At 45.5% G+C, this 27417-nt stretch overlaps 1 protein-coding gene across 2 annotated transcripts in view; it reads left to right on the top strand.

The window, feature by feature from the left end:
* The window catches only part of med13a (mediator complex subunit 13a), a 260218-nt gene that overhangs the window by 229934 nt on the left and 2867 nt on the right, over nucleotides 1-27417 (top strand). For both annotated transcript variants that reach the window (XM_083638644.1, XM_083638643.1), the window contains exons 21-29: nucleotides 797-1199; nucleotides 4313-4544; nucleotides 6236-6427; nucleotides 7234-7457; nucleotides 9353-9495; nucleotides 10144-10302; nucleotides 13574-13762; nucleotides 19975-20117; nucleotides 21719-21883. In XM_083638644.1, the coding sequence (XP_083494770.1) occupies nucleotides 797-1199; nucleotides 4313-4544; nucleotides 6236-6427; nucleotides 7234-7457; nucleotides 9353-9495; nucleotides 10144-10302; nucleotides 13574-13762; nucleotides 19975-20117; nucleotides 21719-21883 (1850 nt within the window). The remainder of the gene's footprint in view (nucleotides 1-796; nucleotides 1200-4312; nucleotides 4545-6235; nucleotides 6428-7233; nucleotides 7458-9352; nucleotides 9496-10143; nucleotides 10303-13573; nucleotides 13763-19974; nucleotides 20118-21718; nucleotides 21884-27417) is intronic.

Genomic DNA, 27417 nt, shown 5'->3' with positions numbered 1-27417 from the left:
GTGTCGCCCCATGACCTCGATACATGCCTTCACCAAGCTCAAACTCTATACACAAGTGTGCTGCCCCACGACCTCGGTACATGCCTTCACCAAGCTCAAACTCTATTCACAAGTGTGCCGCCCCACGACCTCGGTACGTGCCTTCACCAAGCTCAAACTCTATGCACAAGTGTGCTGCCCCATGACCTCGGTACATGCCTTCATCAAGCTCAAACTCTATACACAAGTGTGCTGCTCCACGACCTCGGTACGTGCCTTCACCAAGCTCAAACTCTATTCACAAGTGTGTTGCCCCACGACCTCGGTACATGCCTTCACCAAGCTCAAACTCTATGCACAAGTGTGTCGCCCCATGACCTCGGTACATGCCTTCACCAAGCTCAAACTCTATGCACAAGTGTGCTGCCCCACGACCTCGGTACATGCCTTCACCAAGCTCAAACTCTATTCACAAGTGTGTCGCCCCATGACCTCGGTACATGCCTTCACCAAGCTCAAACTCTATACACAAGTGTGTCGCCCCATGACCTCGGTACATGCCTTCACCAAGCTCAAACTCTATACACAAGTGTGCCGCCCCACGACCTCAGTCCACAAACTGCCGGACTGGCGTGTTTTCGGCGTCGGCCTGATACCACCGCGTCCGACGTGCTGTATTCCTTGTTCCTGTGTCATTTTTGCCATTGCCCCTTGCTAAATTCCTACACTGCTACTGGCAGTATCTCTTCATTAGCTGCTTGTAGGCATGCTGTTGATATTAATAAGTCAGATGCTCTGTTTTTCCTTTTCCCTGTAGCTCCATACCTCGCATCGCAGCCATTGGACAGTTCCCTTCTCACCCAACCCAGCCCCCCACCCTCGTCCAGCCAATCATCAGCCACGCAACTGTCCAGCTCCTCCTCTGGATCGACGGCCCAACAGGGCTCAATGACCACCGGAGGCTCCACCCTCCCCAACAGCGGCGGTGGCGCGCCCGGAAATACCTCTAGTTCAACCAACAGCCTGTCGGGCCAGCCGGGCACCGCGATGCCCTCTGCCAAGCCCAGCTCGTTCCCCTCCTTCGGGAGCATGGGCGGGCAGAGCCAGGGAGGTGGTCCCCAGAGCGGACAGCTGGGACAGCAGGCTGGTACCCAGAACACCACCACCTCAGGGGACAACTCCAGCAGCCAGGCCCAGGGGCCCGTCGAGGCTCCAGAGAGGTACTGCAGAGACATCAGCTCACAAAAACACGGATTATGCATTATGCCAGTATTGTACCTACAGTGTACGTAGTAACCCACAAGAAGCAATGTTTTACTGGGATTTTATAGTGTTCTCTTGTTGGCTCATTGGGCTATACAATACACTGTATGAATGCAAAAATGACAGAAAGTAAGCTTAAATTCAAAAAGCTAATAAGAAACAACAAAAAGTGCACCGAGTGGCCTATTCTATGAAATTATGGTAGAAGGAATGCAAATGCTAATTAAACCTTATTTTTAATCTAATAATATCATATAGTTGAATGTTTATCTTCCAAGCACTTCTTTGACAAAGTGGTTGCTAAGTGATACTACCTGTATCAGTGGTGTTTTTCAGCTTGTTAACACATTGACTGCCAGCCGTTTTTTTTTTGCTGTAGGTAGCTTTTGCCAAGCCGTTTTTTTGAGGATTCTGGCTCATTTTACAAGAGCCGAGGATTCTTTTCTGCTTGGAGTTTGTCAACACAAAGTTCACAAAAGTACTAATAGAATGTGTGCTTTCTCTGTCTAAAAGAGTTAGTTTGTAGAGTTAGTAGTTATGTAGATATTAGCCGTTGAGTACAGCATGGTTTTAGCGTCTGAGAGTGAAAGCTGAGATAATCGCAGTTTTGTGAAATTCAATCAAACAGGCAGAACAGTCACTTTAACCATTTATTTTTGGCATCAGTGAGAGATCAGACATCCAAACAATATAGTTCCGAACGCCCTCTCCTTCAACTCTTCCCTCCGTGGGCGTGTCTAGTGGCTTTCAGCCTGCGTTTGTCACAAGCGAGTGCTCTGCTGCTGGGAGTTTGAGCAGCCTCCCTCCCTGGCAGCGAGTTTGAGCAGCCTCCCTCCCTGGCAGCGAGTGTGGATAGGTCTCACTCGTCTCTTGGGTTTGAGAGCCCCGATGAAGCCCCGTGCGACTCTAGGCTTTATGCTGCCCACACAGTCCATTTCTGGAACCCCCCACCGCAGCAGCGCGAAAGCGTCCCCGCCTATAGTATGAGAATGAGGCTCGTTCGTTTCTGACTGTAAAATCGGCAAGCCATTTCCTTGAGAATGGAGGAAGCAGCCGCGGGAGGCGGCTGCTTTTGGTTGACTTTATCTCTGTCGGGAGAGGACCGTCGCCACCTAGCTGGTCGGTAAAATAGATTATACACATTCAATACTTCCAATATCTCCATAGGAGACGCGGGGGGCATTGATCCACGTAGCACCGTCAAAAAAAAAAAAACGACGTATATATACGTCAGTGGCAGTCAACGTGTTAATATTTAAGATAAGTTATGCAGTCACAGGTGTGCTTACCACTGGCGATTATACGTTGGTGCACCGGATGCACGTGCAACCCCTAGTGGCCAGATGATTTTTTATTTTATTTTGACATATAAACGATAGTTGATGACTGAACTTCTCTTAGAATTCCAAGGAAGAACAACAACAAACACCTGAATAATGTCATGGGAAAACTGGAGGAGTGCAGAAACGCCGTTGGATGAGCCGTGGGTGGCAGCAGTACAAATCAATTGAATTGGGAACTTTGATCATTATCTGCGCATTGAAGCCGTGGTCTCCCCCTGTGCGTAATTGCGCAGCGCCAGCTCACCTGATCCAGCCGCTTTGGTGTCTGTTATAGCCCCCGATTCGTACGCTACAACAAACTGAGAATATGAACTTGTATATTGCTACAATTAACTCATTAACAGTGTGTAACAGACATTCAGTGTCTAACAGAATAGCCTGCATTCTGACTGTGTGTTATGGAACGCATCTACCAGCGGCCACAATGTTACAACGACAACTGGGCCAAGTTAGAGAAAGCATGTTTTAACAAGGGACTATCTGGAGAAAACAAAACAAATGAAAAATCTGAGCTGGCGATGTTGTTTTGTTGTGGAGTCAGTGCATGGAGACCTGCACGGCTGCCTCCCTTGACCGAAAAGAGGTGAGCAGTGCTTCTTTGTGAAGAAGGAATGGACAGTTGAATTGCCGGGCTGGGCGCAGTGTTGTAGTGTGGGAGATTCCATCGAGCTGTCAAGAGGCAAGAACTGTCAAAAGGGAACAAAAGACTCGCGCCTGGCCAATCCCGATGCTTGACTGCTGCGTAGGCGGGCACAAGGCGTGGTTTTGCCGGAACCGCGGTGGGTTCCATAATAACATGTCAACACCCGCACACCGAGACAGACAGATACATTTAACATGGCTAAGAAAACATAGGACTCTGATACAGAGAAACATGCATGACTGCAACAATGCGCGCAACATTGCGGTCACATCAGCACCAGCCGGCAGCAGCAGCAGCATTGTTAAGTGATACATTACATCGGATACTTGCCTCTGTTCACATAACAAATGTGAAGAAGCCTACAGTTGGCAGTTTGCAAGCTCCACCTCTGCTTAGATTGAACTATGTCATTTCTCCAGACAGTAGTGTGAGAACAGATGGAGACATCACCTGACTGCAGCTTGGGCAAAGTTGCATGTAGGTGTCATTCAGCATATTGTGATATGTTGCTGTTGTGGAGGTACACCACAATAGATTTTGAGCACCACAAATAGATTTTGACTGCCACATAATAATTTCAAGTATAGTTGACTGCAAACACCTGCTTTAGGAGCCCGTGGGCCACGGTTCAGTGGTTGAGAAACACTATGATGCAGATAGAATAGGCTATATAAGGAGACAATTTTTTTTTTTATCATTGTAAACTGTAAAGCCACAGCATAGTGAAGAGGATATTAATGTGATGTGTGTTTCTTCATATCTACTAGCCTCTTCATTTTGCTCTCAGAGTGCACCAGATTAATGCATTTTACTTTTACTTTAAAATTTACAACATTTCTTTGTCCGGGGGGCTCAGCTTTCCCTGGAAACCCCCCAGTCGTGGTAGTATTACCTTCTTGGTGGTGCAACCCCTGTTTGGAAAGCCTAGAATCGCCTATGGTGCTTACAGTATGTCGGCTATTTTGCAACTTCTTTGAATGTGACTTACTGACATTGCCAATCAGAAATGAGGATTGTAACTATCTGCGTTTACAATACTGATGCCCTTGTTGTGCTGACCAAATGCATTTCCACTTTTCCCCAGCACGTTGGAACGGGAGAAGGTGGGGGTGCCCACGGACGGGGAGTCCCATGCCATTATGTACCCCCCAGCCATCGTGGTTTACATCGTGGACCCCTTCAGCTACGAAGAAGCCGAGGGGGGCCCGGGCCCGGTGCCGGCCACCTCCAGCGTGTGGACGCTGGGTCTGCTACGCTGCTACCTGGAGATGCTTCAGTTCCTCCCCCCACACATCCGGAACTCCATCTCTGTACAGGTACATAATAACCTTGATGATGATAGCCTTTATTTATATATCAAAACAGAGTCACAAAGCGCTTCACAAACAAGAGAAATAAAAGACTGTGCAGCTGAGGTAGATCAATACAACTGAAGGAGATGAGATAAAGCCTTTATAATAGATATTGACATAAAATAAAATAGCATAGATAAATGGTTCCGGGCACAAGCATACAGCAAATGGAGTAAATAACAGACTAGGCTGAGAGAATAGAGTAACAGACAAATAGCGTTAACAGGACACTGGAAATGCAGCACTAGTTGTGTATTCAGTATTAAGAATCTTTTGATCATCCCCCAATAGTAGATCAATCAATCATTCTTTGGCATCATTGTCAACATTACCATCATCATTATAAAAAGCAGTAAACTGTTGTCCAGAATAATTCATGATTAATAACAGCACATTGTCCAGGCAACTTAAAACTCAGTCATCTTTGCCATTCTTTAATTTGCATTATTTTTTTTGCTATACAAAGAAACATTTTACATTATTATCATAAAAAGTCTTGGTTACTTGTGCAACTTGAAATCCATCATTACAATAATCATAAAAAAAAACATTCATTAAGCCTCTCCCTGCTTGATGCCACTTCTGCTCCGTGTTGACTTCCAAATTCCCCTTGAAAGCACATTCAAAAGCCATTAATGAGAATAATTTACCATTCATGCATATAGAGAGGCAAAGGGAACGTCACTTCCTGCTTCAGCACTCTAACAGAGATTTTCTTACGCAATTTATTTTCCCATAGACATTTTGTAAAATGCTTATAAAAATAGTTTTACTTGGTCAAACCAAACGGTTCAGCTATATTTAGAATCGGGAGAGACCATAGAACATTTAACTCAGACAAAAAAAAACGTTTTGGTCTGAGTGAAATGGTATGCGATCTCTCCTGTTTCTAAATATATCTGTACCGTTTGGTTTGAACAAGTAAAACTCTTTTTATAAGCATTTTATGAAACGTCTACGGGAAAATAAATGCCGGATGAAAATCTCTGGTACAGTGCTGAAGCAAGAAGTGACATTCCACTTTGGCTCTCTATTGTAGATATTCTGTTGGGAGTCTCAACTTGCCCCATCTCTTTTTTTTTCTTCTTTTTTTTCCCCCAATTTTTTTATCCCATTTTTATCCCCCTTAGTGCTAATTTTACTTTTATTTATCCTGGTTGCTGCTCCACCCTCTGCCGATCTGGGGAGAGCCGAAACTTGCTCCATGCTTCCTCCGAGACATGGGCAGTTAGCCAGCCGCTTCTTTTCACCTGACAGGGGAAGCTTCACCGGTAGGACATAGCACGTGGGAGGATCACGCTGTTCAACGAGTTCCCCTCCCTCCGAACAGGCGCCCCGAACGACCAGAGGAGGCACCACATCAGCAACGAGGATATTGCATGTTTTTGGTGTGGGGTTCCTATATGAAGGAAACCCCCAGGGGACACGGGGAGAACATGCAAACTCCACACAGAAAGTCCCTTTTGACGACCCCACCCAGGCGGTGGGCACTCGAGGAGATGCGGACGGGCACGCACTCCTTCAGCGCTCACAGCGTCCCAGGTGGGAATCGAACCCAGGACCTTCTAGCTGTGAGGCGACAGCGCTTACCACTGCACCACCATGCCCCAACTTGCCCCATCTCTTAACAAGTTGTTGATGTGTGTTTACCTCAGATCATCCCCTGCCAGCACCTGCTGCAGCCGGTGCGAGGCGAGGACCGCCACATCTACGCCCAGCACCTCAAGTCCCTAGCCTTCTCTGTCTTCGCCCAGTGCCGACGGCCGCTGCCCGCCTCCACCAACGTCAAGTCGCTGACGGGCTTTGGCCCCGGCTTGGCCATCGACACGGTGCTGAAGAGCCCAGAGGTAAGTTTTGACCCCAATCTATTCATTAGTAGGAGCGCTAATGGCAGCGAGCGCTAGAGTGCATCCTCCGTTCAACTCATTAGCAGGAGTTGACCTCTTCAAGTGTTAGCGTTAGCATGCTAGCACCGTCCTCTGACAGGGCATCCCCAGCAGCTGTGTTTGAGCTGTATTCAGTCCTGCAGCCAAGACGTGACATGGCCTGACCTGGCCTTTTGGCCTGGCTGTGTTCAGTCTGCCAGAGAGAAGAAAAGAGAAGGCGGCGAGATATAGAGCTTTCAGTGCTAACCATCCTTATAGTTTTTTTGTTGTTTTTTTTGTCTGCTGGAACAGCACCAAGGGAACTTGTAACCCTCTGCTTCTCCGGAGTTTTCTTTCCATTATCTGCTTGGCTGGGTCCCTGAGACCTCCCTAATGGGATCTCGGCTCCAGGTTTAGACAGAGGGGCGCTTCAGACCAGGACCCGATTCAATTTGACTCCCTCCTTCCCGGCCAGCGCTACCTTTCCCTCCAAAACTGTAGCAGGCCTTCAGCCGCCTTGCCGGGACAAATGGGAGTAACTGGGATTTGGGTGGGACCATGAGAGTGACAGAAGGAACGTTTTGGCACACAGAGATAAGTGTACCTAGTTTAAATGTGAACTCAAATTGCGAATGATTTCCTGTGCCGGCGCAGGACCGGTAGCCAATCAAGCGTGCACGAAGATTTCCATATCTGGCGCATGTCCAATTTCCATGCATTTGTACAGAAGCACTTAACGTTTATTCTAAATCCTTTATCCCAACATCTTCACCTCTCCCTGTCCGCAGAGGCCGGAGTGCCTGCGCCTGTATACGCCTCCGTTCATCCTGGCACCTGTGAAGGACGAGCAGACAGAGCTGGGTGAGACGTTTGGCGACGCACCCCAGAAGTACAACGTGCTGTTTGTGGGCTACTGCCTGTCCCATGACCAGCGCTGGCTGCTGGCTACCTGCACCGACCTGTACGGGGAACTCCTGGAGACCTGCATCATCAGCATCGACGTGCCTAACAGGTAGCACTACCAGCTCCGCATAGAAGACAGCAGGAATGAGTCCGGACGTTAGCACTTTCGGCTCTTATGTGTAAAAAGGCAATCAGATTTTTCCATGGGAATTTCGTTTAGAATTTGAGTTGACGGTCTGTGGTTAGACAAACGTTTATGAAACGGCTAATTTTGTGTTCAACAAAATAATCGTCGCAAATGAGGACCACTTTTATGATTTTCGAAACGTAAATTTTCAGAAAACAAAAAGTCCAAAAAGGGGTCCTCATTTGTAAAGATGATCTTGCTGAACACAAACTTTGCTGTTTCATAAGCTTTTTGTTAAACACAGACCTTATTTCATGCATTTAACCGAAATTCCCATACAGAAATCCAATTGCCTTTTCCCCCTAAGAACCGGAAAGTGCAGGGACTTCTGGGTAAGCCTACAATAATGCGGTACTCTATGGGCCTTCATCCATCCCAACTTTGCCATCGGGCTTCCAACAATCTGCCTGAGGAGCTTATGCAAGCAGAATCACTATCACCTTTTAAACCACTCATATTTTCATTTTGTAGATGTGCCTATTATTAACACATTCACTGCCAGCCATTTTTTTTTTACTGTAGGTAGCTTCTGCCAGAGGTTTTTTTTTAGGATTCTGGCTCATCTTTCAAGACCCGAGGATTCTTTTCTGCTAAGATTTTGTGAACACAAAATATCTCAAAAGAACTAATAGAATGTGTGCTTTCTCTGTCTAAAAGAGTTAGTTTGTAGAGTTAGTAGTTATGTAGGCATTAGCACTTGAATACAGCATGGTTTCAGCGTCTGAAAATTTAAGCTGAGATAAATAGCTTTTTGTGAAATTCGATAGAACAGTCACTTTAACCATTCATTTTTGGCATCAGTAAGACGTCAGACATCTAAACAATAGTTTTGAACAGTAATTTCCTCCATAACAGCAGGAAACACCCCTCTACTTCAAACTCCTCCCTCCGTGTGTGTTCTTCTTGGCTGCAGCGGGCGTGTCACAAGCGAGTTGCTGCTGCTGCTGCTCCTGTCTGCTGGCGGCCGCTGGGCAAGTCTGGATGGGCTCGCTCGTTTCTTGGGGTTTCGGTTGAGAAACCCCAAGAAACGGGGTTTCTTTTGCGATTCTGGTCTTATTTATGCTGCGTGTTTCAAAGTGTGTTGCACCCATAATCTATTATGCAAATTTGCAATCCCCCACCGCCAGCAATCAGCGCGAAAGCGAAAGCGTTTTCGCCAATCCATTTTACTGTATGAGAATGGTTTCATCGCGCGTTCCCCTGCAGTTTTGGCTTGGCTTTTTCTAGAATGGAGAGCACTGTCGCCACTTAGTGGGTCGGTGGAATGGGTTGTACACGTTCGGTGGCTCCAATATTTTTATAGGAGACGTGGGGGGCGTTGATCCACGTCCCACCGTCAATTTTTTTTTTTTTTTTTAAGACGAGATATCTCGTCATTGGCAGTCAACCGTTGGATTTTGTAAGCCGAGATATCTCGTCAATGGCAGTGAACGTGTTAAGTATAATATAATAATAAGTATTCTGCTTTCTTTTATTTGATCGTTAAAGCACTTCATCACTTTTATTATCATCAGTATTAGACAGCAGGAAGAATGTGATGACAAGAAGTAGTTGTAGGATCAAATACTAACTAGCTGCTAATTGTGTCGCAAGGCAGTGGCACATGTTGATAAAACAGATCAACCATATGTACACTTGATTCTCCACCTTCCATTTCTTTAGAGTATTTGTTGAACAGTGCTTTTTGTGTATGTCCGTGTGTGTGTGTGTCTGTGTGTGTGTCTGTCCGTGTGTGTGTCTGTCTGTGTGTGTGTCCGTGTGTGTGTGTGTGTGTGTGTGTGTGTGTGTGTGTGTGTGTGTCCATGCATATTCCACAGGGCGCGGAGAAAAAAGGGCTCGGCCCGACGGCTCGGCCTGCAGAAGCTATGGGATTGGTGCTTGGGCCTGGTGCAGATGACGTCGCTCCCCTGGAGGGTGGTGATTGGCCGACTGGGCAGGATAGGGCACGGGGAGTTAAAAGGTGAGGGTTCCTACGCAGGTCTGGAAAAGTATTCAAAATAAATGTGATCATTTCCAGCCAGGTCTTTGAATAGTTTGGGAATTTAAAAAAAATGTTTGGAAAAGTATGGAAAATGTTGTTGTTCGGGTCCTATACACACACATAATTATAGCTTGTATGTTGTTGTAGACCCACTTTGAGTTCACAGTTTTTGTTAATGTGAAGAATAATGTTCAGATAGCAGGATGCTCTGCTCTTATTAACCAGTCACTGGCAGCATGCATTATATCAAATACCCACCAAAATCACATCCAGTCAAGAACATAGGCCGGTCTGGGAAAAATATGTAATTCTAAAATGGAAAACATGTAGGAACCCTGCCAATCATCTCACAAATATGTGTTGGTGTGAAGAGCAATCTTTGTCTATACAGTGATATGACCTAGTTAGCAGGTGCAAGATGTCTATCTGCATAAATCATATTGAACACCACACACCCACACACACACACACACACACACACGCGCGCGCACACACACACACACACACACACACACACACACACACACACACACACACACACACACACACACACACACACACAACAGTACTTTTCACACCAATGTCATTCACTCCCCCCTCCTCCCCTCTTGTCTCCTTGCCTCCCAGACTGGAGTATTCTGCTGAGCAGGAGAAACCTCCAGTCTCTGAGTCGCCGTCTGAAGGAGATGTGTCGCATGTGTGGCATCTCCGCCTCCGACACTCCCAGCATCCTCAGCGTGTGCCTGGTGGCCATGGAGCCCCAGGGATCCTTTGTCATCATGCCAGGTAGCGTGCGTGTGCCATGGAGAGTGAGCGAGAGAGAGAGAAAAAAGCTGTTCAAACCTGTTTTAACCTGCACTCCTCATCTGAATCATGTTAACTCGACTAGGAAAGGCAGCCTGTGTGTGTGTGTGTGTGTGTGTGTGTGTGTGTGTGTGTGTGTGTGTGTGTGTGTGTGTGTGTGTGGGGCATGATGGATGGCAGCAGCATATCACAGTGCATGTCCCCTCCTTGTCCGGAGCAGATTGATGGCAGGGAGGATCATGTACCTCTCACTCATAAAGCACTGGCTCTCAGATGCCCATTGATCTGAGTGCAGGGTGATGGAGAGCCAGATCTGATCTGAGTGCAGGGTGATGGAGAGCCAGATCTGATCTGAGTGCAGGGTGATGGAGAGCCAGATCCATGGGTTTATTTTCGGAAACGGAGGGGGGGGGGGGGTGGGGGGGGATTGTGTTGGAAGGTACCGTGCTGATGTCGTCTCCTTCATAGTGAATCTCCTCGTCCTCGGTTGACGGTGATTAGCATGGTAGAGTTAGCCACAAATGCAGAGCAGGGTAGGAAATTTCGTGGAGGCTCAGGGCAAAATGCCCCCCAAAAATCTAGAATTGCCCTTGGAACTGGGGTGATGGGGGCTTTCAAATGCCCCCATAAAATAAAGTTTAATACTTTCTGTATTTTAACATTATTCCGTATTTGCAAAGCGTGACTCGAAAATGGCCAACTAGGCATCCATACAACCCCCCCACCTCAGTGACAGGCGGCGCAAGCTAGCTGGCCAGCTAGTTCACTCATGTTTTTGCCAAATACATTAATAACATGCCGGACAATCATCAGTGTTGTTGAGATGGGGATCTTTAGCTGTGATAGTTTATGAACTTTTAGAAATAAAATATGCTTGGATAAGAGTCATTGATTGGTCTGCCATGCTACATAGGTGCAACTAAAGTATTTCCAAAATGCCCCCCGAAATATATTTCACAGAGGCAAAAATAGCCCTTGTTTAAAAAAGTTAATTTCCTACCCTGATGTAGAGGCATGCTCAACTGCGATTCAGAGGTTTTACGTTGAAGCTATATAGAATTTGAACCAAGGTTTAGTGCCGAGGGTGACTTAAAGGGATGCCCTGATATTGAAAATGAGTTTGTTTTGTTTGCGCGCTTGTGAGGGGAAAAGCTTTCAACAACATAACTTAGCACCAGAGGTTTTGTGCAGGTTTGTCAGTAGACAAAATGGCACTAGGATTACCAGGGGCGCGGCAATTGCGAAATTGCACGGCATAAGATCTCCTTCGGGCAGTCTGCTTTGAAGGGCTCTCAAATGTGGAACGCACTGCCAACCGAGCTAAAACTAAACTTACATATTAAGATCTTTAATAAAAATGTTAAAGACTGGCTGAAGCGTAACCAGAGCTGTATGCATTTTTAATTGAACTATTTTGAATTGACTTGAATTTTAATTATTACTCCGGTTTACTCTCTTTCTCTACTCTTACAAATGTGATACGTGCATGTTGTAATTCTGATATTATGATGCTATGTTGTAATATGTACCATGCTATAATTGTGATATTCCTCATCTTTCCTCTTACTAAAAGCCTAACTAGGGACACAGGAGTTGGAAACTAGCAATAGCTATAAACTATGTATGCAAAACATCAGTTGCTTTAACTTGTTTGGAATGAGTCAATTGTTACTATGTAAACTTGCGTTGTCCCTATCAAATAAATGATAAATAAATAAATAAAAACTAGGGCTGTCAGCATTAACGTATTAATCACGATGCGATTAAGGGCCGAGCATAACATGTTAATTTCGTTTAATCGCATTAATCACGTGCCTCTATTTTGTCCCTTTTACGCACCCTTACTTGTACGGTAGTCAAGCCGGCCGCAGCGGCTTCCTGTTTCCTGCTGCCACAGTCATGGACAACAACAACAATACGCTTTTGAATGGCTCGTTTTACTTAAAAAAAACTCCCAGACGGCACAGTTGACAAGTCAAAAGAAATTTGCACCTTTTGTAAACCGGAATTAAAATATCACCAAATTACTATGAGTTTGAGCTATCACCTACTAGCCAAGCATACAGGAACAGCTAATCGGACTGATGCCAGTAGCCAGTGTTCTTTTCTGTTTAAGCTATATTTTTGAAGTAGACATTGTGTTACCTGTCTACATTGCACTTCTTCTGATTCAATTTTCCGTTGCGGCACGCTCTGCTTCCGTGTGCCACGTCAACTCACCTATTGCCACGTATGCCTTTTATACAGGTGCGGCAGACCGTTTTCAGCCATACAGCCTGACGAAGACCAGAGAGGTTGAAACGCGTTGCATTTTGTGCCCCTGTTCATTGAAGATGTACATTGTTTAACTATTGTAGTAGACATGTACTTTATTTCGTAAATTAAAACCTATCTATAAGTATCCAAGAAGCTCCTTTTTTCTCCTTTCTTATTCACTTCTGATTTGAAATAAATACATCTAAAAGTCAAGAGTAAGACCATAAAAAATGATTTGCATTAATTTGATTCCCAATCAAGACGCACTGGTAAGAATTGTTAATATGGACTTAAAAACTGTTTTGAAATGCAAAATAATGGAATTTTACATGCGCTAAAAATATGATTAATCGCAATTCGCGATTAACTTTAGCGATTAATTGCAATTAAAAAATAATCGTTGACAACCCTAGTTTCAACAAAGTATAGGGCTGCACAATTAGACTGCTACAATCTCGATTTGTAGCTTCTGCAGGTTTGAAAGATTTCATTACACTTTGAATACCTGCTGTAGTTAAAAGGATTACCGTTTCAACCACAATTGTGAAGTCCTGATATACTGCTTCAGTTTAAGATGTGACAAGTAGGACCCGCGCATTAATTGCATTGCAGTGACATTTTGTTTGACTCATTTTAATGATGTTGTTGCAAAAAATAGCCCCAATTATCTTGGTCGGGCCTCCATACATTAATAACTTCCCTCCTGATACACAGTAGGCTAGAAGTTATGGTGTCAAAAGCTGTGGGGAGGAGAAACTAAACAGATCACAAGGGCTATAGAAAAACAGCATGATTTGTTTTGTGATATTCATCGTTTTTAATGATATTTCAATATGGCAAATCACCTGCATGAAGAAAAATAAGCATGTTAAGGTATTTCTTTGAGACTTATTTAATGTCCATGGCTCAAACATGGAGACTTTGCTCCAATCAGGAATCAGTTAGAATGTGGTAGGCATAGTTCAGATTATTGACCTGTCTCTGTGCCTCCCGTCAGACTCTGTGTCGACCGGCTCGGTGTTTGGCCGCAGCACCACCCTGAACATGCAGACGTCCCAGCTGAGCACGCCCCAGGACACCTCCTGCACCCACATCCTGGTCTTCCCCACCTCCGCCTTCGTCCAAGTGGCCAGCTCCAATTACACCAACATCGACACCAACATCGACATTCTCAACGCCACCACCGGTCAGTCACACTCCCTCCTCGGGCCTCTATCTTTCACCCACCGCCTGGAGTTCTCTTGTCTCTTAATTCACTGTGGCTCGTCCTAGCGCAGGCATGGCATTCAAATGTGGTTGATCAATACAAATAATTATTGTAATCATAAAAACACCACACACAATTTTAAACGACTGAACGTATCCTACGTTTTCACAAAAGCATCAGCTAAATGACCAAATGTTAAATGTGAATACATAATTGTCATGGAGGTGGCCTGTTCAGCGATATGCTGCAGGAACTGAGCTGTAGGCCTATTAGTGGTGTTTGTGTTAACCAGACATACATAGCCCATATTTGTAGCCTACTTAGCTCTTTTTCAATTTTCATTATTCATTGTTTAATTTGAGTCATTGTTTGGTCAGCATTAATTTGCAGCTTTGTAAATACAAGCTTACCTGTCCTGCATTGGGAACATAAAATCCTCACATTGTGCACTAATCTGTGACTCGCCCTGTCTACTCTGCCTCTGGCTGCTGTCCACAATAATGTACATAAAATAGCCCAAATGTGGTCTAAATTTAACATTTACTTCAAACCATTTAATTTTAGCAAATAGTTAGGTGCATTCAGAGATATGATATTTTTGTGTTAAAATAAGTGTTAAATGGCTCCATATTCTGACAGCAATCACTGAAATAGAGTGTTTGGTCAGTGACTTGAAACCCCCAACCCCCCAATGTCCTCTATCTCTCTCCTGTAGTCCTGCATGCAGGGTGGACGTATCTCCGCAACCATAACTCATAGAGAATGGATGGCGGCATTGGATTTCAGGGTGAAAAAATACATAGTCCTTTATAGGCATCGCAATCTGACCTTCCATTCCACAGAAAATGTCAACTTTTCTCTGATTGGATAGAACTCTTCCCGAACTCTCCCCCCACTATTCTAAAGCATGTCATCCATTCTATTTTAAAGCATGGCACCCATTCTCTTTCTTCCCCCCTTCCCCTGCTCCTTCCCCACCTCTCCTCCTCTGTTACATTACATTACATTACATTACGTCATTTGGCAGACGCTTTTATCCAAAGCGACTTACAATAACACATTTTTGTCAGCAATAGAGCAATCCACTATGTAACACAGTCTATGATAACTACAACTTCTGAAAGAACAGTGGTACAAGTTAAGTTCAAGAAGGGCCCAGATGGAGCCTGAAAAGGTGTGTCTTTAGTCTTTTCCGAAAGATCGGGAGTGATTCGGCCGTCCAGACCGAAGGTGGAAGCTCATTCCACCATTGAGGTGCCAGGGACGAGAAGAGTCGCGAACGGGATGAGCGACTTTTGAGCCCCCGTAGTGAAGGAGGGGCGAGGCATCCTGCGCTGGTGGAGGAGCAAAGGGAACGGTGAGAGATTTGGAGCCTGACCATAGATTGTAGGTACCGAGGGGCTGTCTGGTGTACTGCCCTGTAGGCCAGAACTAGGGTTTTGAATTGAATGCGTGCCGAGATGGGAAGCCAGTGAAGGTCCCGGAAGAGGGGAGTGACATGAGAGAATTTGGGTTGGTTGAATACCAGACGGGCTGCAGCGTTCTGAATGAGCTGAAGCGGTTGGATGGCTACAGCAGGTAGCCCAGCCAGAAGAACATTGCAGTAGTCCAGGCGAGAGATGACAAGTGCCTGGACCAGGAGTTGTGTCGCTTCCCTTGTGAGAAACGGATGGATTTTGCGGATGTTGTACAGGGGGAACCTGCAGGAGCGGGCAGTTGCTGCGATGTAGGCTGAGTTGGACAGCTGATTGTCGAGGATCACTCCAAGGTTCTTAGCTGTTTGAGAGGGAAACACGGTAGTATTGTCAATGGAGATGGAAAGGTCAGTGAGGGGACATAGCAGCACATAGCAGTGGTAAGAGAAGCCATGATATGAGATCACATGGCCCAGAGATCTGATATAGAGAAGGAATAGCAAGGGGCCCAGGACTGAGCCCTGGGGCATACCTGTGCTAAGAGTACAGGATTTGGATAGGGATCCTCGCCATAGAACCTGGTATGAGCGGTTAGAGAGATAGGAGGCAAACCAGGAGAGTACAGATCCTGAGATGCCTAGATCAGAGAGAGTAGAGAGAAGAATCTGGTGATTCACTGTATCAAAAACTGTTCTTTCCTCCCCCACATTTCCCATTCCCTCCCCACTCCCCCCTCTCCCTGCTCTCTCATCCCCCTGCTATCCCTCCCCTGTCCTGCTCTCTCCTCTTTCCCCCTTCCCCTGCTCCTTCCCCACCTCCTCTACTCCCCAACACTTCCCATTCCCTCCCCACCTCATCACTTTCCTGATCTCTCCTCTCTCACATTCCCCCTGCTCTCCCTCCCTTATCCGTCTCTCTCCTGTGCTCTATCCTATATTTCTATATTTTCTAATTTCTCTATCAATTGTTATCATTAGTACTGTAATTTGCTACTGTTGTGTCAGCTAGAATTAGCTAGACATATTTTCTGTGAAGCCCTCTGGGACATGCTTGTGAATTAGGGCTATACAAATAAACTTGAGTTGACTTGACTTGATAGTTTGAGGTCGGTGCCAATTTTTATCCAATCAGAGAAAAGTTGCCATTTTCTGGGAAATGGACGGTCAGATCGCGATGCCTATAAAGGACTATATTTTTCACGACGCCGCCATCCGTGAGTCTCTTATGAGTTACGGTTGCAGAGATACGTCCACCCTGCATGCAGGACTACAGGAGAGAGATAGAGGACAGCGGGGGGTTGGGGGTTTCAAGTCAAGTCACTGACCAAACACTATATTTCAGTGATTGCTGTCAGAATATAGAGCCATTTAACACTTATTTTAACACAAAAACATCGCTGAATGTACCTTTAAGGGAAATATTGAGGTTTTTCTGCCTCCCCCCCCCCCCCCCCCCCATGTCCAATGTATGTCTTCCAACCCTTCCTGTTGACTTTTGCGGGCCATTTAGATTCATATTGGAGTAAGGTCCTATCCGTAAGTTCTAACTGTTACTGACACCGGTGGCCGTTAGAGTAACTGCAGGGAGCGTGTGAACGAGCTGACGCGCGGGCACCATACTCGCACGCGCACAAGCAGCTGCCTGGCAACAGCAGACTGTTGGTTGCTTTGTAACGTTAACTCATAAAAGTCACTTGAAAACACCAACCTGGACAATTTATCGGTCAGTTCAGCCTCGAGATGCCCAGGAAGGATTCTGGATGAATTATCAGACGTTATGTGGCTGCCACAAACATGCCACTGGCATGTTTGGTCGTGTTTTGGCTTGCATTGGCTGTGGGGAAATGGATAAGGATATTCACGTTACCGTGAGCCAGGAACTACCCTGCTTCCCCTGTAGTAATGCCTGGAGTTGACCAAACTGAACAATCAAACAATGAATGTTTCACAAGCATAACAGTAACGATAGGCATATTTACGACTGTTATATTCATTATCCACACAAGACGGTAACGTTATTAGTGGAGCTCGGTGGTAATTTCTATAAATGTAGATTTAGTTAGTTAGCCGTGATTAGCATCAAGCTAACATTATACTAATGTGCAGTCTAACTGCAGTCAGAGGCAGAGCCTTCTCCCCCGGTACCGTCTGTGGTAACACAGCCACAAATCAAACGGTCCAAATTGTATTGCCAAGCCTCCTGGATTGGCCAGGAGACACTCCAGTAGGCTAATAGCCTCCCGGGATGGAAAACATAATTCCCAGAGATTGTATATGATTATAAGAATGCGTTTTGTTAGACCTACCTCTGTAGGCTACGGTCAGGGGTGCGCCATGCGAGGAGAGAGAGAAAGAAACGAGGGGGGGGGGGGGGGGGGTCAGGAGAGAGAGAGCGGGATAAAGTTATTTATTTATTTATTCATGTATGTATTTATTTAGGCTATCTATCTGGAATTTGGAGATAGAAGATCAAAGACCCTCGCAACTTCTGATATTACTATCACAGAGATTTCAGAGGATTACGCATATGAACACCTGTCCTGTCAGGAATAAAATATTAATAAATAATTTAATAATAGCCTACGGACATTTCGAGGAATATGCAATCAGTCTGATTGTCTGATTGAACCAGACAATCTTGTCACAAAGAAGGCTGGCTCTGATTACCACGACTTGTTTTCATTTATTTAATGGGGACCAGAGGTAAGTTGGTCGAGTTCAAACTGCTGATATGATGACGCAGAAATCCCCCAAAGTGTATGCATGCAAACGCTAGTTTCACAAATTGCAAAACAGGATATGAAGAATGAAGATGATGTTTTTAAATTATAAAAATGCTCGTCCTTCAGGCCATTACGCACACCGCAGCTGACTACAGCAGCTCGTTTATCCAAAAATGCGCACTGTTTCCTGCAGTTGTGTCAGAGCACGTTATCACCACAAACGAATCCAGACAGACAGAGAACAGAAAGCTCCGCTCTAGAAATGCCTGGGGAGTTGCACAGGCACCAACGTTACTCCAAGATATAGTATGCTATCGCTACACAAGTAAGCTCTGTTATCTTGTTATATGTATGACTGCAACAAAGTGCATTCGGCAGATTTTCAACTCTTGCTTATATCAGACCTACCGTATCTCCACACTTTGCACTGTGCCATGCAGCCAGGAAGCGCTTCATACGAATCATCGACTAATAAGAATGATAGATCAGAAGATTGCGGTGTTTTTGCAATTTCAGCCTAGATAACTATGATGTTTATTCACATAAACAAGCATGTTTATTACAACTTCGGCATAGCAATAGCCTATCTGCTGCCCCCACAGCTCCAGTCACACACACAGACACGCAGCCGGGAGCTGTTCTCTGCCTGAAAGAAGCCAGGCATAACCTCGCGTCCCCAGGCTCTAGCCAGGCAGCTCGGATTTCATCTGAGAAGCCCTCTGATAGGCCATGTGTAACCAATCAGATAGCGCTGTGGGCAGGACATTGCAAGCAGCACAGAGGGAACATGAACAAACACACAGAGGCTGCTGCGAGCTGCATCAGAGCCAAAGTAGCGCATTTTTTAATTAATTTATTATATCGGCAAACGGCCAATGAAAATGCAGATACAGATAATCGGCAAAATGCTGAATATCGGCCTCAATAATCGGCCAGGCCGATAATCGGTCGATCCCTAGTGGTAATTTCTATAAATATAGCTAAATCTATTAGTTAGCCGCGTATAGCATCAAGTTAACGTTATAATAGGCTAACTGCAGTCAAACAATAATGTTCCATGACCATAAGCATAACGGTAGTAATGTTAGGCATATTTGCGACTGTTGCATTACTTCATACAAGACGGTAATGTTAGTTTCTGACCAGGTGGTAAATCCATTAGCAAGCAGCTAACGTTATCTGGTCAAAACCACATTACAGCAGCTACAAGCAGCAAGGTCCCTCCATGAACCGAAAAAACAGTCCCGACTCTAGTTTCCCCCGATGTCGGTCACATTGCTGCTGTCTGGCCAGACGGGCATCACTAGATAAATATTTATGTCTTTTGTGTGTGTGTGTGTGTGTGTGGACTTTTTGCTGGAGTCTGTGTTGTTGTTTGCTTTTGCTGGCAGCTAGCGACGAACGTAACGTTAGCCACTTCCTGTTAGCCGTCTTCTTCGTTGGTCTTTCCGCCGGAGCCATGAGAACAAGAGGCAGGCTCGTGAACGCGCAGAACGTCACATCCGCCAAATTTGCCGGGAAAGTATAACCCGTGGCCAGCATGAAATGGGTGAACGCAGAGAGACGCGGCTGGGCTCGTTTTTTAAGTTACGGAACGGCGCATTCACTCATTGGTAATAGAAAACACGTTGTGAAAATTTATTTTCCGGCCAAACTTACAGATAGGACCTTTAAGTTGTACTTAACATCCTTACCTTCTAAGTGCATCAACAGCACCCTCAAGCGTCTTCAGTTTATTTTCTTAGTGCAAATACATTTGTTGTCTGAAATGTCAAGCATGGTCAGTCACTCAAATTCCATATACTGAATAGCTAATGGCAAAACTAGCCTCATAATGGCATTGAAGGGAAAAGCCCCGTCACATCGTAATTCCTGAGCTTTTTACTGAATAAGCTATCTTGCACAAGAGCAAAACCATTATTTTCACAACTGTAGCATCAATTGGGGGGGGGTGTTTGGAGAGCATTTTATATGACACTGGAAGCTACAAACTAAGTCTAATTAAACAAAATGTCGAACCAGTTGCATACTTCTTAAACTCCTGTTTTCCCTAGATGGGTCTGACGCTATTGGGATCTTTGACCTGCTGGACCAGGAGAACGAGTTGGTGGACCCAGACATCATCAACATCTCACCCACCACCTCACCAGTACACTCCCCCGGCTCCCATTACCACCACGGGGGTGATGGCAGCAAGGTGAGAGGACGAACACATACTGTACATGCACACATCATTTATACTCACCATGTGTCGACGGCATCAACCCAACTGTTGGTTACTAAGAGTGTATAATGTTTGGTAGGCTTACCCAGAAGTCCCTGCTCTTCCTGGTTCCTATGTGTAAAACTCAAGGGGGATTTTTGCATGGGGATTTCAGTTAAATGCATGAAATAAGGTCTGTGGTTAACAAAAGTTTATGAAACAGCAAACTTTGTGTCTTCACAAATGAGGACCACTTTTATGTGTTTTCTGAAAATCACGTTAAAAAACACATTTATACTTTGGAAATCATAAAGTGGTCCTCATTTGTGAAGATTATCTTGTTGAACACGAAGTTTGCTGTTTCATTAACGTTTGTTAACCACAGACCTTATTTCAAGCATTTTAACCAAAATCCCCATACAAAAATCCCATTGACTTTTAGAAAAAGGAACCGGAAGTGGTAACATCCAGGTCTTCCAGACTCATTCCTGCAGTACTTTATTAACACGTTAAGTGCCATAGCCGAGATATCTCGTCTTACATAATCCAACGCTTGAGTGCCAGAGCCGAGATATCTCGTCTTACATAAACATTTTTTTTTTTTGACGGTGGGACATCAATCAACAACTTTTACATCTTCGAGATCACTATTGGAGCAAGAGAATGTGTATAATCTATTTTACCGACCCACTAAGTGTTGACAGTGCTCCCCCAGACGAGCGAAATCAAAGAAAAAACTGCCGCGGGAGCAAGCCATTCAAGGAAATGGCGAGGCGATTTTACAGTAATCCATTCCAGACTTGTCTTGCCCGAGAGCGGCCGCGCAGGCAGCAGCACACAGAGAGCGGAGAGCGATTTGCAAAATAGATTATAGGTGAAACACACTTTGAAACACCTCAGAAAGGCCAGAATCAACATCTGCCCATCGCCCACGCATTCCCCGGCCCATCTTGACTCGCACAAGGAGCGTCCGCACGCAGGCAAGCAGGCAGGCAGGCACGCAGGCAGGCAGGCAGGCAGCAGCAACGCGCTTCTGACACGCCCGCTGTAGAGCCAGGAGGAAGGAGGAGAAGACACACGGAGGGAGGAGTTTGAATGAGAGGGGTGTTTCCTGTTGTTATGGAGGAAATTACTGTTCAAAACTATTGTTTAGAATGTCTGACGGTCTTACTGATGCCAAAAATGAATGGTTAAAGTGACTGTTCTATCGAATTTCACAAAAAGCCATTTATCTCTGAATAAATTTCCAGACGCTGAAACCATGCTGTACTCAACGGCTAATATCTACATAACTACTAACTCTACAAACTAACTCTTTTAGACAGAGAAAGCACACATTCTATTAGTTATTTTTAGATGATTGGTGTTCATGAATTCTTAACAGAAAATAATCCTCGGCTCTTGTAAAATGAGCCAGAATCCTCAAAAAAAACCCTGGCACAACTTACCTACAGGATGAAAAAATGGCTGGCACTCAATGTGTTAAGGAGATTTAGGTCAAGCTCACAAATGGAAACTGTCTTTTTGAGTTGTTGTCACTTGATGTTGTATGAGAAGTTGCTCCAACACCGGTCTTCTTCTCTCCCTGGATGCAGGGCCAGAGTACGGACCGCATGGAGACTCATGAAGAAGTTCCTAACCTCCTACAGCAGCCTCTGGCCCTCGGCTACTTCGTCTCCACAGCCAAAGCCGGCCCGCTACCCGACTGGTTCTGGTCAGCCTGCCCACAAGCTCAGAACCAGTGTCCACTCTTCCTCAAGGTACCACACTCTGCTGGATATCGGATACGCCTCTGATCCTGTCGCCTTTATGATGGCTTTCTGCAGTGGTGTAGTGGTCCCTGGAGAAGTGGGGTAGACTTTAATTTACGCAATCTTCCCCCGACCGCTTTTTGATTGACATAGCCTACAGCAGGGATACTCAACTTGCTTTGCCCGGGGGCCACTTTCGTGAAATGATAGAAGGCCAGGGGCCAGTTAATAAACAATCAATATACATTTTTCTGTAGCGGATTGTAGGTGTCAGACGGAGTTTAGTCTGATAATGTTGTGCACACCGGATAGTTACTTAGGTTAAGTACATACATAAGTGCCTGGGTAGCGAGCAGACGGCGGTATTTGACAATTTAGCAGCTAAATCATAGATTATTGAAAGATATTCCATATTCCACACTGAAATGCTATAACAGAAGTGTGAGTATTGGCCAGAATTACATTAACATTTGGACACTTATTCAGCGGGTATATTGCATGTTGCGTTCAGGTGCACTGTACATTTTTTTTGCAATTCTATCGCGGGCCACACAGGGGGTGCCCGCGGGCCGCCAGTTGAGTATCACTGGCCTACAGTAACAGGTTTTATTTTGAAAATCGACAGGATGTTTTATTTTATTATTCTTGTGAATTCCTGCCCAGCTCGATCTGCTCTGTGTTGCTTGACGCAACTCAAAGAGAGAACCGGCGAAAATACACAGGCCGATTTGTTTAGTGGAGCAGAGCGGCGAGCGGAGAGCCGCTTCTGGGACGCCTCTGCCGGTGGACAAAGGCGTTCACTAGACAGTCTGCAAGTGCGACCAGCTCCGGTGTCGGCCTCGCGGTCGTAATGCAACGTTTCCTGGTGGAATCTCAATCTGCCGTTAGAAGTGGGTTAATCTCTCGAAACAGAGAAAAAAATTAAGCACACTAATTGAATGGAAGTGCATCAGAGAAGATTTAGAAGTGAGTAGACACAAAGCCATCTGAAAAATATGTAGGTAGACGGCGTCTCCACTACACCACTGGCTTTCTGTTGTTTCAGTTGCCTGCCACGTATATCTGACAATTCAGTTGAATTTGTCACTGACTTCACCTTGTTCACTGATTGAAACAAACCCCCTTTTTCTTCTGTTCATAACAATAAAAACAGTACAATAACCAGACAACAGTGAAACAATGCAGTAGTACATCAGGGCTAACCTGACGCTGCCAGATGGTTTGTTTCACATAACTCTCTAGGAACTCGCTCGAGAAACCGAGAAACAGGGCACATTCAGCAGCCTCACAAGGTTAGGTCAGGACACATTCAGCAGCCTCACAACGTTAGGTAGAGCCATATGAAATCCGTTTTATTTTTTTCCAAATTCCATTTTATTTTTTCCCAAATTCAGTTTTTTCCATTTTAATTGTTCTGAATTCTGTGTTTTGCTTTTTACGCTAATTTTACCATCAGAAATAGTGTCTAATATGTGGGGATGAATAAATGTCCACAATTTAATAAGATATAACAATCAATTTACACAACAGTGCACTATTTTTAACAAGTGATTCAAGTCAGAAATACAGTAGATGACTGTACAAAACATTCTATATAATTTCTATGTTTGTAAAGTGCTTTTAAGCTTCTCATTGTGTGCTTCAAGTAAAGAAAAAACAACTGTAAACAAAACATTCACTTCAAACATAAGAAGATGCTTCAAATACTATTTTATTTTGAAAGTTATAACAGGAAGTGGTGGTGTTTATCTTTGCTAACTTGAACGAGTCAACGTGAGTCTAGAGAAAGAAGAAATTGTGTAAAAACGGCAAGTGTCAACTGAATAAGAATACACAGCCACAATTGAAACTTTTCCAGCTTGTCCATCATGTGCAATAGTGGATATTTTTCGTCTTTCATTCCCTGTTGCCATCACTACAGTCGGAAGGCTTGACTAGGAAGGCAAGTAACATCAAGGTCTAACGATGCAGAATCATTCACAGCTGAGATCTAACGCTAACGTTATAGACGGTTTTAACTTGACAACAAAAACATTCTAAATTGAACCCCCGCTCACTTCCTGTTGCAGTGTTTGCTATGGACATAAAAGAAAAAAAAACATTCAAGTGCAGGACTGACCATTCCGTGAAAACCGTCTATACAGCTGAGCGGCGAAAACAAAAGTAATGATGTCGAGTGAATATTTCTGCAGTTTGCCGAATGCTGAGAAAAAGGAAGTGCTGTGGGGTTGCGCTCTGGTGAAAAAAACCGTCTATAGGCTACTTCACCGCTATTGCTGGAATGCTTGGAATGCGCTTGTTAATGCGCTCGTTAACTATAGTTACGTTACTGCAGAGTGACAGAGTCCACTCTATAGCTGCGTGTGAGGGAGAGAGTGTGTGAGACGTCACCTTATTAACATTATATATTGAATTTCAGCCCAATTATGGCAAATTCTGCAGTATTCCACGTTTTACAGTAGATTCCACTTTTATTGGTCAATTCCGTGTCCGCGATTCTGTTAACGCGGATTTCATATGGCTCTACGTTAGGTCAGGACACAGTCAGCTGCCTCACAAGGTTAGGTCAGGTCACATTCAGCAGCCTCACAAGGTTAGGTCAGGTCACATTCAACTGCCTCACAAGGTTAGGTCAGGACACATTCAACTGCCTCACAAGGTTAGGTCAGGACACATTCAGCTGCCTCACAAGGTTAGGTCAGGACACATTCAGCTGCCTCACAAGGTTAGGTCAGGACACATTCAACTGCCTCACAAGGTTAGGTCAGGACACATTCAGCTGCCTCACAAGGTTAGGTCAGGACACATTCAACTGCCTCACAAGGTTAGGTCAGGACACATTCAGCTGCCTCACAAGGTTAGGTCAGGACACATTCAACTGCCTCACAAGGTTAGGTCAGGACACATTCAACTGCCTCACAAGGTTAGGTCAGGACACATTCAACTGCCTCACAAGGTTAGGTCAGGACACATTCAGCTGCCTCACAAGGTTAGGTCAGGTCACATTCAGCTGCCTCACAAGGTTAGGTCAGGACACATTCAGCTGCCTCACAAGGTTAGGTCAGGTCACATTCAACTGCCTCACAAGGTTAGGTCAGGACACATTCAACTGCCTCACAAGGTTAGGTCAGGTCACATTCAACTGCCTCACAAGGTTAGGTCAGGACACATTCAACTGCCTCACAAGGTTAGGTCAGGTCACATTCAGCTGCCTCACAAGGTTAGGTCAGGACACATTCAGCTGCCTCACAAGGTTAGGTCAGGTCACATTCAACTGCCTCACAAGGTTAGGTCAGGACACATTCAACTGCCTCACAAGGTTAGGTCAGGTGGTCACATTCAACTGCCTCACAAGGTTAGGTCAGGACACATTCAACTGCTTCACAAGGTTAGGTCAGGTCACATTCAGCAGCCTCACAAGGTTAGGTCAGGACACATTCAACTGCCTCACAAGGTTAGGTCAGGACACATTCAGCTGCCTCACAAGGTTAGGTCAGGACACATTCAGCTGCCTCACAAGGTTAGGTCAGGACACATTCAGCTGCCTCACAAGGTTAGGTCAGGTCACATTCAACTGCCTCACAAGGTTAGGTCAGGACACATTCAACTGCCTCACAGGGTTAGGTCAGGACACATTCAGCTGCCTCACAAGGTTAGGTCAGGACACATTCAGCTGCCTCACAATGTTAGGTCAGGTCATATTCAGCAGCCTCACAAGGTTAGGTCAGGTCACATTTAGCTGCCTCACAAGGTTAGGTCAGGTCACATTCAACTGCCTCACAAGGTTAGGTCAGGTCACATTCAACTGCCTCACAAGGTTAGGTCAGGACACATTCAACTGCCTCACAAGGTTAGGTCAGGACACATTCAGCTGCCTCACAAGGTTAGGTCAGGTCACATTCAACTGCCTCACAAGGTTAGGTCAGGTCACATTCAACTGCCTCACAAGGTTAGGTCAGGTCACATTCAGCTGCCTCACAAGGTTAGGTCAGGTCACATTCAGCAGCCTCACAAGGTTAGGTCAGGTCACATTCAACTGCCTCACAAGGTTAGGTCAGGACACATTCAGCTGCCTCACATCAACTGCCTCACAAGGTTAGGTCAGGACACATTCAGCAGCCTCACAAGGTTAGGTCAGGTCACATTCAGCTGCCTCACAAGGTTAGGTCAGGTCACATTCAGCAGCCTCACAAGGTTAGGTCAGGTCACATTCAACTGCCTCACAAGGTTAGGTCAGGTCACATTCAGCAGCCTCACAAGGTTAGGTCAGGACACATTCAGCAGCCTCACAAGGTTAGGTCAGGTCACATTCAGCTGCCTCACAAGGTTAGGTCAGGTCACATTCAGCAGCCTCACAAGGTTAGGTCAGGACACATTCGGCAGCCTCACAAGGTTAGGTCAGGACACATTCAGCTGCCTCACAAGGTTAGGTCAGGTCACATTCAGCTGCCTCACAAGGTTAGGTCAGGTCACATTCAGCTGCCTCACAAGGTTAGGTCAGGTCACATTCAGCTGCCTCACAAGGTTAGGTCAGGACACATTCAGCTGCCTCACAAGGTTAGGTCAGGTCACATTCAGCTGCCTCACAAGGTTAGGTCAGGTCACATTCAGCTGCCTCACAAGGTTAGGTCAGGTCACATTCAGCTGCCTCACAAGGTTAGGTCAGGACACATTCAGCTGCCTCACAAGGTTAGGTCAGGTCACATTCAGCTTCCTCACAAGGTTAGGTCAGGTCACATTCAGCTGCCTCACAAGGTTAGGTCAGGTCACATTCAGCTGCCTCACAAGGTTAGGTCAGGTCACATTCAGCTGCCTCACAAGGTTAGGTCAGGTCACATTCAGCTGCCTCACAAGGTTAGGTCAGGACACATTCAGCTGCCTCACAAGGTTAGGTCAGGTCACATTCAACTGCCTCACAAGGTTAGGTCAGGACACATTCAACTGCCTCACAAGGTTAGGTCAGGACACATTCAACTGCCTCACAAGGTTAGGTCAGGTCACATTCAACTGCCTCACAAGGTTAGGTCAGGTCACATTCAGCTGCCTCACAAGGTTAGGTCAGGTCACATTCAACTGCCTCACAAGGTTAGGTCAGGTCACATTCAACTGCCTCACAAGGTTAGGTCAGGACACATTCAACTGCCTCACAAGGTTAGGTCAGGACACATTCAACTGCCTCACAAGGTTAGGTCAGGACACATTCAACTGCCTCACAAGGTTAGGTCAGGACACATTCAACTGCCTCACAAGGTTAGGTCAGGTCACATTCAACTGCCTCACAAGGTTAGGTCAGGTCACATTCAACTGCCTCACAAGGTTAGGTCAGGACACATTCAACTGCCTCACAAGGTTAGGTCAGGTCACATTCAACTGCCTCACAAGGTTAGGTCAGGACACATTCAACTGCCTCACAAGGTTAGGTCAGGTCACATTTAGCTGCCTCACAAGGTTAGGTCAGGACACATTCAACTGCCTCACAAGGTTAGGTCAGGTCACATTCAGCAGCCTCACAAGGTTAGGTCAGGACACATTCAACTGCCTCA

The sequence above is a fragment of the Poromitra crassiceps genome (genome assembly GCF_964638095.1).
Source record: "Poromitra crassiceps genome assembly, chromosome: 1".
Taxonomy (NCBI): Eukaryota; Metazoa; Chordata; class Actinopteri; order Beryciformes; family Melamphaidae; genus Poromitra; species Poromitra crassiceps.
The sequence above is the reverse complement of the archived record's forward strand: the minus strand, read 5'-3'. Positions and strand labels throughout refer to the sequence as shown.